Raw genomic sequence first — 17,487 nt, 5'->3', positions numbered from 1 at the left:
TCAGCCTAAAACATTGAATTTAATACATGTTTAAAAAAAGGCACATTCCACAAAAAATACAGTCCGAGCATCGAAATAAAACATTTTTACATACGCTGCTTCATTGGTCGGTAAGCATACAGTTAATCATATAGGCTACAGGAAGCAGTATACACTGATAGTAGCGGTGCTTCAGTCCAGTCAGTTAAGCCAAGATCGATATGTAAGTAAAACAAAGAACAAGGTGAAAATATTTGCTAAATTTGAGCAATAATGGTAAAAGCTCTTATAATTGATAATTAAAATTCACTCAATCACAACTTTATGCAACTTATACACACATAACTCCTTCATTCAGCTGTCGAGGCTTAGAATAGACTCCCCTCTGGGTGGCGCTATCGTGCCGTGTACGTTGGTCCCAGTCAAATCTTTTTATTTTGATCAAGTGTAAATCAAGAAAACAACATTCTTGTATCTAATACTGGCTTTTGAAAATACAATACCTCAGTGTGAACTGTTTTTATTGGTATTCTGAATTTCACAATATTTTATCTCTTGCAGTCTCTCCTGCCGGGACAGAAGGCAGTGTGGTGTTCATTTTGGAGCGCAGCCTCTGGACCAGCCAGTGACTCCAGACTCACTTTTTCTTTGTCTTTTCCTCACTTGGAAAATTTTTGCATCTCTGCAAAGAAGCAAAGTACCATAAAATTAAAGTTCAGAGGGATGTGAATTAGACAATTTATAATAGCTGACTCTGCTGCCTGTGTGTTACCTTTGTCAAGATCAATGACTTTAGGCTGAGTATTCACGTGGACCTTCTCTTTCAGCAGGTTGTTCTTGTAGTCTAAATCCACACAGGAGTAAGTCAAAACACAAACGAATAGCAGAGGGAAAAAAAATCCACTTTCTTTCTCTTTTTTCTGACTCACCAAATCTCTCCTCTTGGTTCAATACATTCACTTCAGTAACTTCAATTTCTTCAATTTCAAACTCTTCCGAACTGCTTTGACATCTGCTGGACCTATCACTGTAATGGAGATACATCCGAGTGTGTGATTTGGGAAAAGATAATGATAATACAGGTGCATCTCAAAAAATTAGAATATCATAGAAAAAGTTTATTTATGTCAGTAATTCATTTCAAAAAGTGGAAAAAACACATTATATAGATTCATCACACACAGAATGAAACTTTTCATGTCTTAATTTATTTAAATTCTTCTAATTATAATGATAATGGCTTAAATTTAATGAAGACCTAAAATTCAGTTTCTCAAAAAAAAAAGTAATATTCCAAAAGACCAATTTTAAAAAGTTTAATATAGAAATGTTTGCCTCTGAAAAGTGGCTATAAGTGGGGCTATTTGACTTGAACTACTGGAAATGGACTTTTCCATCATATTCTAATTTATTGAGATGCACCTGTATGTGTGTGTGTGTGTGTGTGTGTGTGTGTGTGTGTGTGTGTGTGTGTGTGTGTGTGTGTGTGAGTGTGTCTTCTAACCTCATGGAAGCTCGTGGATAAAACTCTGAAAAACACAAGAAAGTCAGGTAAGATTCGGAAACTGCAAAGTAAATCTGCAGTCAGACTGAGGTACTGCAGGTCAGACCTTTGGTTCCACGTCTGCGTGTGACGAGGATGATGATGAGGATAATGAATGCCAGGAGCAGGAAGGAGGTGAGGACATAACCCAACGGCAGGAGAAAGTGGTGTCTCTGGTCGGGCAGAATAACATTGATGACTCGCGGTGATTCAGCCTTAGTGGTGTCTGAGTCAAAAAGAGATCACAACAGTAAGCATTTAGTTTTGCTCTGTTTTTCATCTTCTTTCTGCTAAACAGACCAATGTGTCATAGTGAGGTTTGCACATGTATAAATAACTCCAGACCTTGGATTGAACAGGCATTACACACCTTGTGAATAACACAGAACTGCCATTTAACTTTCTGTGTGGAGTACAGGTTCACAATTCTCTTTCACAGTCATAGACACATTTTTAATCTGTTCACTGCTTTGGTCCAGATGAAAATATATCCACATTATTGGATGCCATGATACTCGGCGCGGATATTCATTGTGCCTAGAGCGTCAATCCTAAAGACTTTGGTGATACTCTCACTTTTTCTCTAGCCCCAGTAGCAGGCCACTGTTTTCAGTTATCCACTGAAATATTGCAACATCTCCTTTGATTGGTGCAGACTTTGGTCCAATCGAAGGGGAAACATTTAGGTCTGAAATGTGAAGCCATGCAAAGTGCCTTAAAAATGCATTCTTTCCAAGAGCCAGCAGAGGGCGACTCCACTTCTACACAAAGAAGACAGACTGTATAGAAGTCTATGAGAAAATGACCCTCCTTCTCATTTTAATTTATCATCTCAGTCAATATTGTCCAAAAGTGTTATTGGTGTCAATTATTAGTTTCAAGTCTTATTCAATACAACATGATGTTCATTAAAAAAAATACGATCCTATTTTGAGAAAAATAGACATTAAAGCAGTATATGCTTTAGAGATTGACTTGTGATTGACAAGCCGCTACCACGGAGCCTGTGTACTGTCTGTTTTCATGTGTCCATGTTTTCCTCTTAGAACTTTAATCATTTACCAGTGTGTTTTCAGTTCGGAAAAGTTAACTGTTGAATTTTGGTCACCTTAGAATGTCTTGTTCAGGGTTTGGTTGTACTAAAAGATGGATGACTTCACGGTGGTTATGTCCACCTTTTATGTGCATTCACTAGCCGTGTTTCCATTAAAGTCAAATAGAATTTTGGCACAAAATTTTGAAATGTCACAATCGAGCGTAAAAACTATTATGTGCATTTTCGATGGTTTTATCGACTTTTGATGTTTCCATCAAGATTTTCTCGCAACAACTGTTTCAGACATTCATGGCTCCCTGATGATAAATCGTAAATTACTATCCCCTGACTTTTCCTGTAGCACCACCACAAGGCTGGCATATGTGGATTTTGTTTTGATGTGTTGTCAAAAAATATGGGATATATTCATATCCCCCCTCAGGTTAAATGTAGCTTCATGACCAAAGGTCCAAAGTTCATCCCTGAATCTAGCGCCTTCATTGGGTAAAACTTTTAAATTGTCAGATATTTCAGTATAGGTATATATATAGTATACAGTATATTTCAGTAATGTTAGCATGCTAACACACACACACTTCACGGAGATAACAGTTTTGGCCAAAACATTACCATCTAACCGTCAGGATGGTAAAATAGTCATTGTCAATGTGTTAGCTCGAGTGCTAAATGCAGCTACACTTAGAAGCTAGCATGGATGAAAATAAGCTTCTGCGATATAGTGACCAGCTAACTACTAGAAGAAGGAAAATATTCTATTTCACTGTATTTATAATTCATCTGCTTTGTATTTTTCAAAGGCCCAATGTCCTTTTGTCTTTCATAACCAAATTTTTGTTACTAATTTGTTTTGGACACTGAACACACTAAAGACTGGACTTTTGAGCTTAATCTTGTATTCCCAGGACATTCTGTGGTTTGTGTTCATTGTGTTTGCAGTGGCACACTACATCTAATGCTAGGAGGCTCCAAGCCCAACAATAATCATTTACAGTCTGTGCATGTGGCTGCCTGTGTGTGTGCATTTGTTGTTGCATGTGTGTGTGCGTGAGGTTGCATGATGCCACATAAGCTCTAACACCTTGCTAATTGTTTTGGTTTGCTTTACATGCAATGACATTTCCTGGCTCTAACAAACTGCTGAACACATTTCCAGGGAAATAATTAAGCATTAGGTGATGTGTGCGGTTCTGCTGAGTGTCGAGAAGCAGAGGGGGGAGGGAAAGCCTGGTTTCATTTTGCATCGTTAAAAATGTGCAAGGCAAGAAGCAGCTGTGGACCTCAGACTCAACATATTTGAGCCAAAATGAGAACCAGACAGAAAGTCATGCTGTGATTTACTTTTCCTGGCAGTAAAACACAGAAAAACGAGGAGAGGAAGAGGAGTGAAGGAAGGACAGAGCGGGGTGGAACAGGAGGAGGAGAGCCAAGGGAGAGGAAGGGGACGGTGAGATGTTTCTCCAGAGGTTTGACTCGCAAAATGAGGCTAGAAAAGACCTTGATCCCAAACAAACTTAACATGCATACACAGCTGCAGAGTACATGAAAACAACATGTTCATTAACATTACAAATCCTCTGATCCTTATATTTAGTTGAGAGCCATTTTCTGCTGACTTGTGCCCAGATGGGAACATATGTGTTTGTGTTTTGACTGGTTGCCCTGTCCTCTCCCTGCTCTGAGAAATAACTCTGATGGGAGGGAGGGAAAGAGGGAGGGGTGACCTACATCTCTTCTCCCCCTTTTCATCAACAGACTCCTCGCCCCCGTCCTTCCCTCTCTCTTTGTGTATCTCCCTCTATCTCAAAAACCTGTGTGTCAGTCTGTGTGTCGCCAGCTGCCGCACAGATGAAGCAAACTTCCTGCTCTTGTCCATATAAACCCCAGAAAACACTTCTTTTTCTTCAAAGGGGAAGGCGATGGAAAAGGGCAAGTGAAAGGAGCGTCGGGAAAATAAGCAAACCTGAGTATGTGCGATTCTCAAAGGGGGGAGGGAAACAGAAAGAAAGTCGGACAGAAGGAAGAGTGAAACTTCTGCAGAATGTCAGGAGAGCGCCAAAGTCAACAGGGCAGCAGACAGACAGAGAGGGTAAGACGGGAGCAGATAACAAGATAGTGGACTTCTGGGAGCACAGAGGAAGAAACTATACAAACTCACTCGTGCACTTGACATAAATAATTTCTGCATTTTTTTTCTGACCAGTAAAATTCCCATGGTGCAATCCTACTGTATTATTACAGCTCTGGGAGTGAAGGATTAATTGTGTGGGCAGAGCTGGACTTCAGTCCAAAGACTGTATCCGAGAGATTCCACCGAAATGAGAGCGGACTTGGCACGCTTTGTCACACACACACACACACACACACACAGATGGACTTGACCACAGGCATTTCTCATTTCTGAACCTCTCTCAATGATTTTCCCACATTGATACGTCTGCCATTATCGGCTTTGCTTCTTCAGTTGCCGACTGGAAACACGGAAACGAGAAAAACTCTCTCATTCTACAAGAATGTGAGGTAGGCAGCTGTCATGCCAACATGCCAATCCTCTCCTCTTCGCCCTTTTCTTTCCTTCTTTCTAATAAAGACAGTTTTCAGGCCACTCAAAGCACAGAGGAATGGGATATGAACAAATGAGAGAGGAGGAACAGGCAGAAAATAAAGTGGATGAGGGTCTACAGACCCTCACCCAAGCACATATACATGCCAGGTAAGAAAGCAATAAAAAAGTCTGTTGAGTAGCAGCATAATGGCAAAATTCCGCCTGTGTTTTGGTTGATCTGTCGTTATTGTTCATTTTTTTAAGGCAATTTTAATGCTTTTTAGATTAGAAGATTAAAAGTGATGCTTTTGCATGATTCTTTGTGGAGAGGTGAGATTTTCGATCCAGTCGGTTAAATCAACTAAATGATAAGGCTAAGAATTCCTTCGATTGAGGACTTCTTTGGCTGAGAGGCGATGAGGGCGAGGTTTGGAGGACTGGGCTGTGAGAGAGTGTGTGTGGTTTCAGGGGTCTGGCGTCAGACAAGCTGACAGAGCAAGAAAGAAATCTCTCATGAAACAAACAGAAAAATTCAGAAGTAACAGTTTTTCTTCTCCTCCTCTCATCTCCTCTTCCTCTACTGTTTCTTTTCTCTGTGGAGAGTCTGAGGCAGAGACGACATGGCAAGGATGAATGAGGACAAAACGAGAAGGCACAGAGGGGAGGATTGACGGAAAGAACAGATGTGTGTTTTTCTTTTTATTCTAATTGTACACATGATAGTTCAAATCCACTAAGTCTTAAAACATCCTCTCTGCTAAGACACTCACTGACTCACTATAACTGGAGCAGTAGAAGAAAATGTGTGTGTATTTCTATATTTGTGTGTGTTACCTTTGTCTTCACTGGGCAGTGCTATGGCTGGCAGGGTGGGCTGAATCACGGGTGCTTCAACTGTGACGTGAAACTCTCTTCTCTCGTGTAGACCACAGTAATGGTGGTGGAGGTGGCAGGAATACATCCCCTGGTCTGTGGGCTGAATGCACACACACACATACACACACACGTACATTATACCGTATAAACTGTAAATACCACCGACAAAAAAAGTTCAAAAACATCAGAATGGATGGACTTAAATGCAAACACTAACACAAAACTCTATGTCTATCTATTTATCTATTTTGGTGCTTTTAAATGTGTTTACATAATCAATTTAACCCTTAAACATCTTGAGGGTGGTCTGACTCAATTACTATCTATTTCCTTCTCATGATAAATGTGGACATAAAGTTTTTTAAATTATGTCAAACACTGACTGTCAAACAGCTTTTAAGGTAGAGGAACGGCATATTTCAGAGTCTAAGTTGTATACCCATATATTTTTAAAGCAAGCTATTCTTCAGTCAGCTGAGTGTTGCATGTAGCTGACTGGAAAATTGGCCCCGTTCCACACCGTGGTCGTTAAGCTTCGGGGCCCGCTGAGCCTGTATTTAACCTAAATGTTCTGATTTATTAGCTCTATCACAAAACACCGGGACCCCTGAGATTCCTGAAATGTGAAAACCTTTCTCATCTTGTTTCACTACAAATGGCACAGAAAAGACTGGTAGGAAGTCCTTTTGGAAACATCTTGTAGTGTTTCTTATGTTACTTTGTTTTTGTTTTTTTTAAATTATGTCAACTTACTATGACTGCCAACGTCATTTTCCCAACAGAGATATAAAGTTTGACTTGACAAGCACTGTATTACTGATGAAGGTTCCATGTGTTCTGGAAACACTGTTTATATGTACACAGACAGTGAGGGGGACTCCAGTGGGAAGTGTTCCCTTTGCTATGGCAGTATATTTTTACTGTGTATTGAAATTTCAAGCTCCTGTGGTGTTTTCTGTTAAGTTACTTCTCTTTTGAAAGAGACACACACACCTGCAGATCAGATATGGAAAGTGAAAAGTCTCCCTCTGAGAAGGCTTGATTGCTGATGTTCATTTTCCTCTGGAGGAACAGCGGCCCATAGCTACGCTGCTCCCCAGAGGCGTACAGGTCCACCAGCCGGTCAGCGCGGTCCCGCCTAACTCCTGGGGATTGGCGGTCCCAGTGGACCACCTGGAAGCCACCAAGGCAGGAAAAGAGTTACATTTTTTAGTAAATATCACATAATCCCTCTAAATTAAAAGTACATCCAGACTGAGATTGAAACCTACAAACAAGTTCATGCACTCCACACACCTGCTGGTCCTCCTCCTCCTCGCTCCAGTCCGTCCACACGTTATGTCGGTTGACGCACTGCAGCACCACAGTGCTACCGAGCAGCACCACGTACACCGCCTTCTGTCCATCCCAATAGCGCTGCTGTTTACGACCTTTATGTGTGAAAAAGACAAACCAGGTCAGCTTTAAGGTTGATATGCATCAACAATGCAACTAGTCTGTACAGTGTGACACGTACGTGATTTAGTGACGTTGAGCTGTACACTGATTGTCTCGGACCGGTGGCAGTAGAGATGGTGGAGGTTACAAGAATACAGACCTCTGTCGTTCATCGTCACATCTGCCATCACATGAAGAAACAGAATATGCAAACATGCTGATTATGTCAGGTAAAATCATTACAATCTGGTCAACTAAGAGACTATAATACAAAAAGCTACAGTGCTTCTCTGTAAATCATGTAGACTTCACATGACTGCCAATTTTCATTTAACTGTTGGAAATTATATCATGGGAAACATGCAGCAAGCAAGCACAGATGTTAAGAAAATAATCATCTAAATTCTTGAACGAAAACTGCAGCTGCTACAGAGTCAACTCTCAGTTGCGTTATCATGTGGATGCTGCAAGTTTCCATACTGTCCTTGTTACGATTGTCTACGAAAGCAGCTTATAGTGGGTCGATGCTAGATCGTACCTACCGGATGTAGTTACCTGATAGCATGACTCTTGGCTCTGTCCTTGATTGGCTTAACCTGAGTTAACTCATCTCACTCCTAATGCTTGAACCTAACGACCACAACCAGCATTTGGTAGCATCTACTGTGTCAGTGCCTAATCTGTCCTGGTTACCTGATCCGATCTATGCATGTGCTTCCTGCCCCCTGGACAATAGGCTAACCTGACCTTAACCATTTAAGGTTGAATGAATAGACCTTCAGGGATAAATCAGGCACTGACACTGGGTCAGACAAGCACAGGACTTTGAGCCAGAAGGCTGCTGTTTGTGTATTGTGTGAAAAGTCAGTGTTGACTTATTTGAATTTACGTGTGTGATTTAAGTCATATAACATATAGGCCTGTCACGATAACACATTTTTTAGGAAGATATATTTTCCCGGAAACTATCACGATAATCGATAGTATCGTTGTATCAATGTTGTTTTAGTTTTATAATGATATTAAAGCAAAATAAGTACATCCTTTTCCACAGCAATGAATGTTTTAATCTCGAGAATACTAAACATTGGAATTGAAATGTGGAAAAGAAATATTAAAATATCCTAGATAAATAAAACGTAAATATATAAACTACAACCAAAACAAATAATATAGACTTTCAAGCTCTGTTAACAAAAAATTGCAACAAGATAATCATTATGTATTATATTATTTTATTATTAAAATAACATATAAACAGCTGGAATGGCTGCTTGGGAATATAGATGTTTTTCGCCAATTCGTACTGCCTGTCAAACATTTGCAGCATTACTTTAAACACAACACAAAATAGCAGAAAAAGTCACACATCTAAACGACAATATATTGAGTCCAGAAAAAAACTATCATGTCCATTTTTATATATCCAACGATAGGTCGATATAGTAATTATCGTGACAGACTTAATAACAGAATTAATTAACTTAAATACATAAGTCATACCATGATCTATTCATAACCCAAACCAAGTAATTCTGTTTCACAACGTTAACCATGTGTTTCATATATGTTGTTTTGGAAATCATTTCAAAAACGACTTACTGTGCCCTTTAAGCGTGAAGATTTGTTGTTTATTGTGTGGATGTCGCAATCTTCCCTCAAGCACTTGAATCCATATTTTCAAAACAACAGCAGCTGTATTGCCACATGTTTTATGGCAGTAGTGGGGCTGCCACACATAAAACAAAGACCACCTCGGCTAACCTCAAAGCATTAAACACATTCTTGTGAAATAAAAGATTAAAAGATGGCTATTGTGTAGGCTGTTGAATTAAAATTCTCCTGAAATGGGATCTTATTTACCAAGCCTACTGAAATATTCCCATGGGGGAGGGGGGCCTTAACTGGCCTTCGTTTCAACTGTATTAATGTTGCAATAATGCTACTTCAACAAAGAAATTAGTTAATGAGTGACGGCAATTTTATGGTCCCTGATGAATAACATCTCAAGAAAAGTTTCCACATTTGGTTTTGATTTTGTCCTGCTATGAACTGAAACTGATGGCCAACTGGAGGGTAAAAAATGGATCCTTAATCTTAAGAAGTAGCACTTTGGTCCAGTTTAAGAGGTCTGTTGTGAAAATACCATAAAAGCAGAGCTGAAATGAATCAATAATAACACTAATTCATCAAAAGCCACAGTCATGAGAGGCAAACAGAATGAGCCTGACCTTTGATGACCAGGGAGAAGTTTCCATCCCTGAAGGCTCTCGGGCTGAGGCCGACCCTGCCCTGGTTGTAGGAGTTGTAGATCCTCTGGTCCCCTGCAGAGAACATGTCCAGCACTCTTTCCCTGGCGTAGTCTGGACGGGGCCGGTACATGTCCCAGTGGACCACCCTCTGCCTGTCCCTCACCCTGTCTCTGGTCCACACCATGCGGCCACTCACACACTGCAGCACCACCTTCGTCCCAGCGGGGGCGCTCACATTATAGCCTGCCACCACCACACTGCTGCTGCTGTCAGACTGAGCTGACACTGAAGGACAGAGAGAGACTGCAGAGTTAACACACAGAGACATTCAGTGTCTACTAAATCCCTGAATAGAAATGTAGATGTGAATTATAACTGCACACACACACACAAAGAGAAACATACCTGCAGTGAAGAGGCAAGCCACAGGGACTGAAATAGAAACAGTGGGGAAAGTGAACAGGATAATAACTTAAACAGGCCCTGTCAGACTGCCACTGCATGTTGTGTTAAAATGTATAGCTACTGCATGTTGGAAGGGTATCTAAATTTAGATCAGACTACAACTGAAATTGGCTTTATAAATTAAATTATTCAAGGTCAGTGAACGAGATTAACAAAAGACAAGTTACTGCAGCTGTTATAAAACTAACAACATCTAAATTTGTCTAATTCAAAACAATAGTGAAAGTATACCCTCACTACCTTCATGAAGCTGTCTAACACTCTTGATGCTTTGGACACTGAGTCAGTAAAACTCATCTGACAAGAATGTGTGTGTCTGTGTATGAAGTTTGAGGCAGGCAGGAGGAAAGCATCAGATCTGGCTTTTATATTAGTCTGTGAAATATTCAGATATATCATTGATGTCTCTAAATGTCAGTCTTTTTTAACACTTTAAATAAGTGTAACAATTTCAACATATTAAAATGTCAAGTTTCATCTGTTCAGAGAAAATAAGAAAAAATAAAAAGTGAACAAAAATATACATTTTATCTAATTTATACCAGCACTGGTGCAGAGTTTGGTCCTTAATATGCCACTGTTTTAAAACAGGAATGATAAGTTGTATGCATACTCCGCACGCACCTGAGATATTCCCTTTGTAAAACAATGCCTAACAAACCAAACTCCAGACTACTTACTGTGAATCAAGAGCAGAGCCTGAAAAATGATGTCCTGTCTCTCGGGCTTCATGTTGACAACTGTAAAGGTACGGAGACTTGTCAAGGCTGTGCACCTGGCAGACTATCCTGAGGGTAATAAAACACAGGTTGTTTATCCATCCACAGAAGCAGCAGGACTTGATTCGGTCAGATTCACAGTAAACAGGCAGCGCCACGTTAGGGCTTCAACACAGAACCAAAACAGGACCGAACTGAGTTGATCCCACCCGGGAAATGAAACCGGACACCACCGGCCTGCATGTACAGCCCCTCTCCTCCCAAAACTTCTCTTATAAGAGATTTGCAAGCAATATACTGTATGTTATCTTCTACTTTACTGCATTTAAAAAGGCACAAACTGTACTTAACTTGTATGACAACTATGTTTACCAGTCAGTTTTTAGATTAAAGGATTATTCCACAGTATATGATGATTTTGTTTGTAATACCCATCCACATAATAATATCCTACATATGCAAGGGAAATTAATTTTCTTTGCACGGTTCATAAATGAGTAATTTTTAAGACTTAAATATTAAAACTTTGAAGGGAAAGGAAAACAACCTTTAAAAGATTGAATAAAAGACAAAGCATGTCTACAAATATGAAATTATATATTATAAGACAGATACGGACATTCTTGAGAACTTTTACTTTCCCCACATTACTTATAGTACGTATTTAATTCGTTGTTTTTTTTATATAATCATTTTTTAAAAATCTAATAGTAAATCGGGTATTGAAGTATCTAAATACGGTTTTCTCCACTGCTTGATCTCTGCATGCAATACTCTTAGGAGTGGTAGAGCATGGTCATGGGTCATATCAAACTTCAGTAAATTAATGCTCCACAGGTGTATGCCTATTTAAGTAATTTTAAAATGCATCATATTGCATTTACTGTAGCTTAACATTTTGCCTTTTTATCCAGCAAAGTACCTCACTATCCCCCCGATACCTCTCCTTATTCAGCTCAAAAGCGACCCTTAGTGGACGATTGTGTGCCATGACATGCACAATTCATGTATCGTCATTAAGGAGCTCTTCTGTCAATATTGCGATGTCTATTTTTGCACTGAGCATTGAGTATATTCATATTCACTAAGATTGCCTGTAGCGCCAGAATCAAAACCTGGGCATCTATACATGCGTACTTTTACTGTCTTACACATGGCCCATAAGACATGGATTCATCTATACAGCATTAGGAAACCCTAGAGTATCCTTACCTCAAAAGGTAGTTCCCATACCGGGAGTCGAACCCGGGCCGCCTGGGTGAAAACCAGGAATCCTAACCGCTAGACCATATGGGACCGATGCATGACAACGTGGCCGACAATTCATACAATTTCACTCAAGGTATCATTGCGTGAAGTGTGAATAGATATTTATCTAATATAATAAGTGCAACATGATTTACTGACAATATTTATTTTGCAATAACGACAATATTAACACTACAACCGCTGTTCTACATTTTTCGAGTAAGTGTATGCTCTGTAACAGCCTATTGGGATTTTCCTTTGTGATTATTCTAATCTGTGTTACATGATTGAAATATATTCTTGAGCTAGCTTATTCACATAAAATAGTACTTCAAGAGACAAAACTGGATCGTTTTATTAAATCCCAGCCAATGTTGCTTGGCATGTTTTTTAAATTACAGCTAAACTCCAGCTAAAGTCTCTGTTTAAAAAGAAAGAAAAAATATATACTTTAACCTAACTCTATACAGTCTATGACTTCAACGAATTAATCTGCCCTATTATGTGAAAATGTGAACTGGTCATATGTTTTGTATTATATCAGTATATTTTTATTTTGAGTGGCTGATATTTTATAAACTGGTATTTTAAGTTTTGTGTTTATAACATGGACGCTCTCCCAACGCGGAACCTTTGTTTCCAATTTGTTGACAACCGGCACGTCTTGGTGTTACACCTCAAACGCTTCCCCCGAAACAAGCGAACTCATTCAAGGGTTTGTGGCTGGAGGTAAATGAGTCTAAGAAGTGCAATTATTTGGAAGAATGTGGCAGAATTGTTGATATATGTTCTTTTAATAATCAATATAATGTCTGAATATTGCTGTTAGACTTCTATGCGCGTCAAACCGCTGCGTCAGTTAGCTAGCATGCTTCCTCGGTACTGCCGCTAACTTTAGCTAGCTAATCACCCGGTGTCACGGCAAACTCCCATGTATAATCATGTTCTTACTTTGTTTAATATAGCTATTTTATAGTGTATAAATCTCACAATACATCTTTCTCCTTTTGCAGGTCCTGTGTTTAACGTTTAAAGATGTTTTTGACCAGATCGGAGTATGACAGGTAGGTGAAACACAAACTGCTTTGTCATTTATTGTGCGCTTCTCAGTGGGAACCAACAAATTTGAGCGAGCAGAATGGTGTGGAGAAGTTTTTTTGAACAGACAGAAGTACTTTTGTTTCCAACTCTCGCTGTAACTTGTTCGTTTGTTGTAGTTAGCTAGCAACTAGCTACTCACTTTGCATGTTAGTTTGCTTTCACTTTCGGTATCGCTATTTTAAAAACAGTTATTAAACCAGTACAACATAATGTAGACTAAAATGTTGTGTTCAAAGGTGTTCTAGGCAAGACTGGCTGCTGAACTTCTATGTTTTAAGATGTGACTCTAAACCTACACCCAACATATTGCTATACATTTTTTTTGGCAACGCAAGTTGTTTTCCCACTAATGTTAAATTGATTAAAAAAAATTAACAATCGCTATTTGTGTATAATAATAATTAATTATTCCCATGTCTTACAGAGGTGTGAACACATTCTCTCCTGAAGGAAGATTGTTCCAGGTTGAATATGCCATAGAGGCCATAAAAGTGAGTATTGCATGCTGAATCACTTCAGTTTACTAATATACTTCTTCTCTGTGATATTGTATGCTAAACTTGAAAATAAGCGTCCACTTCAAAGCTGTTAAGTTTTCTTTGGTCTGGCTTTGCTTTCCCAGTTGGGCTCAACAGCCATTGGTATCCAGACATCAGAGGGTGTGTGTCTGGCCGTGGAGAAGAGGATCACCTCTCCGCTGATGGAGCCCAACAGCATTGAAAAGATTGTGGAGATCGACAGTCACATCGGTAAGTGGAAATACAATCAGATGTAGATTTAATAAACACATACTAACTTAAGTCCACTGCTTTGCTTGGGTATGAACTGAATGTTATTTGCTGGCTTCTGTAATCATAGAGTAGAGTAGCCAGTTAGATTGGGTAGTTCAATTAAACTGTATTATTGCTGCATGTTTTAAAAAGAAAAAAGGTTCCACCTACATAATAACATTACATTTCTACCTGTTGGACTGTTCTGATTGTTGCTTTTGGCTATAGCACATGCAGCTCCTACAGTATCCGAATTGTCTTTCTTTCTACCTCAAAGGTTGCGCCATGAGTGGCTTAATAGCTGATGCCAAGACTCTAATTGACAAAGCAAGAGTGGAAACACAGGTATGTATGCTAAACAAACTGTAATATAAGCAGTTCACATCCATTGTGTTTAACCTGTGTTAACTTGTGTATATTTCTGCCCAGAACCACTGGTTTACTTACAACGAGACGATGACGGTGGAGAGTGTGACTCAGGCTGTGTCCAACCTGGCGCTGCAGTTTGGAGAGGAGGATGCTGATCCTGGTGCCATGGTCAGACACTTGGCCTATTTCTATGCTGAAATATTCATATTTTCAAGCCAGTGTTTTTTGTATAGGCAGAATGTTTGATGGTATTTGAGTAAACTAGCATTTCATTTTCATTTATCCTTTATTTATTTCTCGAGGAATCATTGAGAGCAACCCCCTCATTAACAATGATGTTGAGTACAGAAAAAACACAATGAAGAACAAACGGCACAGACAAAACACTTGAGAAAACATTAAAAACTGTTGCAGTGAAAGGCAGAGTTATTGGTTTCCATAGTTTTAATGTTCTTGTCTCTCTTTTTCTCTGTGCTATGATCTGAACAGAGTCGACCATTTGGTGTTGCACTTCTGTTTGGAGGAGTTGATGAAAAAGGACCCCAGCTGTGAGTAAAGATTACTATTTGTGCACTTTACACACTTTTTGCATTAGAAACAGAAGCATGTTCACCTTTAATTCTGACTTCACAGAGACTTGACTGTTTGTTTGTGAATGCAGGTACCACATGGACCCATCAGGAACCTTTGTGCAGTGTGATGCCCGGGCCATCGGCTCAGCGTCTGAGGGAGCACAGAGCTCTCTGCAAGAGGTTTACCACAAGGTACCTGCCACTGAATGTTTATATTTAACAGGAACCTCAGCCAAGCAAATTGTGATTTTAATAAGCTGCTAGCTTGTAAATATATATATTTTTAAAGATTCAACGAATGTTTCTAACTAGTATAAGCAGCAGTTATCTAAAGTAGAAGAAAAACACGTAATAATAATGATTAAAGAGTTGTCTTCTCTTTTTGTGTCTCTACCTGGGTGACTGACAGTCCATGACATTAAAAGATGCCATCAAGTCGTCTCTCACCATTCTGAAGCAGGTGATGGAGGAGAAGCTCAACGCCACCAACATTGAGGTTTGTTTATTGTTTGTGACCCAGTTTATGAATAATTGATTTTAGTATTGCAAGGTGCTTTAAGGTTTAGGTTGATACCTCACATGGTATTGAGTATCAAAACCTTGTGAGGTATCAACCTAAATAACCAAGTACAAAGTAGTATTGAAACTTTCTAGTCAAACGATACCTGCATTTGACATTCCTGTACCCAGAGAGGTACTAGAGGAAAAAGTGACTATTTTGGAAGGATTAGCTTGCAGCTTTTTACCACGAGTGTTGATGTGACATGTAATTGGCCCATTACTGCTGCAGCTACAACCCATACAGCATCCGGTTTGGTGAAGTTGAGTGTGCTGTCTTTGACAGAGTTTGCAGTTCAGTGTGTACGTACAAAAATGGAGGTTACATTTTATGCAACTGAATGCTTCCATCCAAATGATTGGTATTGAGTAAAAAAAAATCAAATTAAGTACTCTGTATTACTTCAGGGGAAGTGTATTTGGTGTTTAACGATAACCAGCCCCATTAAACGTTTGATTTGTCCATTAAAATGTGTAATTAAACACCACATCAGTACAAATGCCAAGTACAGTTATTTTGACTCTTGAAAAAACAAACCTAAAAAACACTTAGCAGTGGTAATTTTGCACATGACTGCCATGTTTAAATTCTCAGGTTTCATGCAGACTTTCTTTTTCTGTATCTCTCCTGTAGCTGGCAACGGTAGAGCCGGGGAAGACCTTCCACATGTATTCCAAAGAAGAGCTGGAAGATGTAATCAAAGATATCTAGAGCAGGAAAGACTTGAAGGTCTTTGTTTGATCTCTGAGCAGAAGAGGAGAAGACGTGGAAGGACACCTGGGCTGAATGTCACAACACAACCACAACTTTCCATCAGCACATTCTCCTTGCTGCATTCAGATTGTTTTTGGATTGCATATAAGGTTTCTCTTTGTAATGTGCTAATTCATTCCTTGTCTCTCAGTACCTGTATAACTCTGTACAGCAGCCTGACCAGCGCTTACAACTGAGCGGCAGGAAAACGGTAGGGGAGGGGGGGTATTTTTTGTTACGAATCAGTTCTACAATTAAACTGTTGTATTCAGTAGGTGGTCTGACTCTGCATTTTTTTTGTCCTCTTTAATTGTTGTTGCTAGTATGATTGTTACTAAGTATTGTACTTTGTAGCCACTTTGTGTAACGATAGAGTTGAAGACTAGGAAAACTGTCCTCACAAAGATTTGTCTTTAGTTATTTCTAAGAAACAAAATTATAGAGATTTAAGATGCTGAAACCTTTGTCATCCCCTATCTTTCCCCCCTTGTTTTTTCAAATCATTTTATAGGTTTGGCACATATTTTACTATACAAATCAATGCATTTCCTGAATGTAAAATGTCCCATTCCCTCACCACATTTTCTATTTAACTAGAAATTAGTTAAATGAATACATTTCATTTATTAAACAAGCTGATTGATAGTAAGTGTGTGTGTGTGTGTGTGTGTGTGTGTGTGTATATATATATATATATATATATATATATATATATACACACATACACATATACATACACACGCACACAGTAGTGTTCAAACTAATAGCAGTCCAATGTGACTAACCAGATTAATCCAGGTTTTTAGTATATTTATTATTGCTACATGGCAAACAAGGTACCAGTAGGTGAAGTAGATTCTCAGAAAACCAACAAGACATTTATATATTTGACCAGCTAGTTAGATGTTGAAATTTGAATTCTTTATTCTTTTTACACCACTTGATTTTTCTTGGCCTACATTAATCCCATTTGTATGTATTTTTCCTATAATGAAATGTCCTATATTCATCACTACATTTCCATTTGATTTGACGAAATGGAATAAAATATATTTTAAACTCATTAAACTGATCAATAGTAAAAGAGACTGGTTAAAATGAGAAAGCTTTGTTTTGTTTAACATTTCATTCATTATTCCTTATGTATTCCTTATCATTATTATTATTACTTATGTTAGTAGAGAAGATCTGTTATACTTTTGTCATATCCTTTGATCAGTTTCATGGCTTGATAATCTAAAATAA

At 38.9% G+C, this 17,487-nt stretch overlaps 2 protein-coding genes and 1 non-coding gene across 4 annotated transcripts; 1 reads left to right on the top strand and 2 right to left on the bottom strand.

The window, feature by feature from the left end:
- LOC131962579 (matrix remodeling-associated protein 8-like) lies at window positions 1-11,048 on the bottom strand. The gene is made up of 12 exons (XM_059327530.1): window positions 10,832-11,048; window positions 10,092-10,118; window positions 9,666-9,971; window positions 7,514-7,615; window positions 7,294-7,427; window positions 6,991-7,170; window positions 5,956-6,097; window positions 1,590-1,748; window positions 1,484-1,508; window positions 909-1,006; window positions 752-823; window positions 1-661 (listed from the first exon to the last, which is right to left on the bottom strand). Exons 1-12 carry the CDS (start codon window positions 10,881-10,883, stop codon window positions 639-641), a joined length of 1,320 nt encoding a protein of 439 aa, XP_059183513.1. The 5' UTR covers window positions 10,884-11,048; the 3' UTR covers window positions 1-638.
- Window positions 11,049-12,094: 1,046 nt separating this feature from the next.
- Window positions 12,095-12,166, bottom strand: trnae-uuc (transfer RNA glutamic acid (anticodon UUC)). The gene has a single exon. It is a non-coding gene; the product is annotated as a tRNA-Glu (tRNA).
- A 575-nt stretch (window positions 12,167-12,741) lies between these two features.
- psma5 (proteasome 20S subunit alpha 5) lies at window positions 12,742-16,516 on the top strand. 2 transcript variants are annotated; one of them, XM_059329333.1, is made up of 10 exons: window positions 12,742-12,847; window positions 13,132-13,182; window positions 13,644-13,710; window positions 13,842-13,968; window positions 14,267-14,334; window positions 14,419-14,526; window positions 14,848-14,906; window positions 15,020-15,122; window positions 15,340-15,426; window positions 16,123-16,516. In XM_059329333.1, the coding sequence occupies exons 2-10, from the start codon at window positions 13,154-13,156 to the stop codon at window positions 16,198-16,200; spliced, it is 726 nt and encodes a 241-aa protein (XP_059185316.1). In that variant the 5' UTR covers window positions 12,742-12,847; window positions 13,132-13,153; the 3' UTR covers window positions 16,201-16,516. The 2 variants fall into 2 exon arrangements, with proteins under 2 accessions (XP_059185316.1, XP_059185317.1); XM_059329334.1 differs by lacking the exon at window positions 12,742-12,847 and adding an exon at window positions 12,907-13,051.
- Window positions 16,517-17,487: the final 971 nt, after the last annotated feature.

Source organism: Centropristis striata, chromosome 3 (assembly GCF_030273125.1).
Source record: "Centropristis striata isolate RG_2023a ecotype Rhode Island chromosome 3, C.striata_1.0, whole genome shotgun sequence".
Classification (NCBI taxonomy): domain Eukaryota; kingdom Metazoa; phylum Chordata; class Actinopteri; order Perciformes; family Serranidae; genus Centropristis; species Centropristis striata.
This window is presented reverse-complemented; position numbering and strand designations above follow the sequence as displayed.

Coding starts and splice junctions, on each gene's coding strand:
- psma5 (XM_059329333.1), top strand. CDS start 13,154: ATGTTTTTGACCAGATCGGAGTATGACAG. Junction 14,527..14,847: donor ATGCTGATCCTGGTGCCATG/GTCAGACACTTG, acceptor TGATCTGAACAG/AGTCGACCATTTGGTGTTGC. Junction 14,907..15,019: donor GATGAAAAAGGACCCCAGCT/GTGAGTAAAGAT, acceptor TTGTGAATGCAG/GTACCACATGGACCCATCAG.
- LOC131962579 (XM_059327530.1), bottom strand. CDS start 10,883: ATGAAGCCCGAGAGACAGGACATCATTTTTCAGGCTCTGCTCTTGATT. Junction 9,972..10,091: donor GGCTTGCCTCTTCACTGCAG/GTATGTTTCTCT, acceptor TCTGTCCTTCAG/TGTCAGCTCAGTCTGACAGC. Junction 7,171..7,293: donor AGGAGGAGGAGGACCAGCAG/GTGTGTGGAGTG, acceptor GGTGGCTTCCAG/GTGGTCCACTGGGACCGCCA.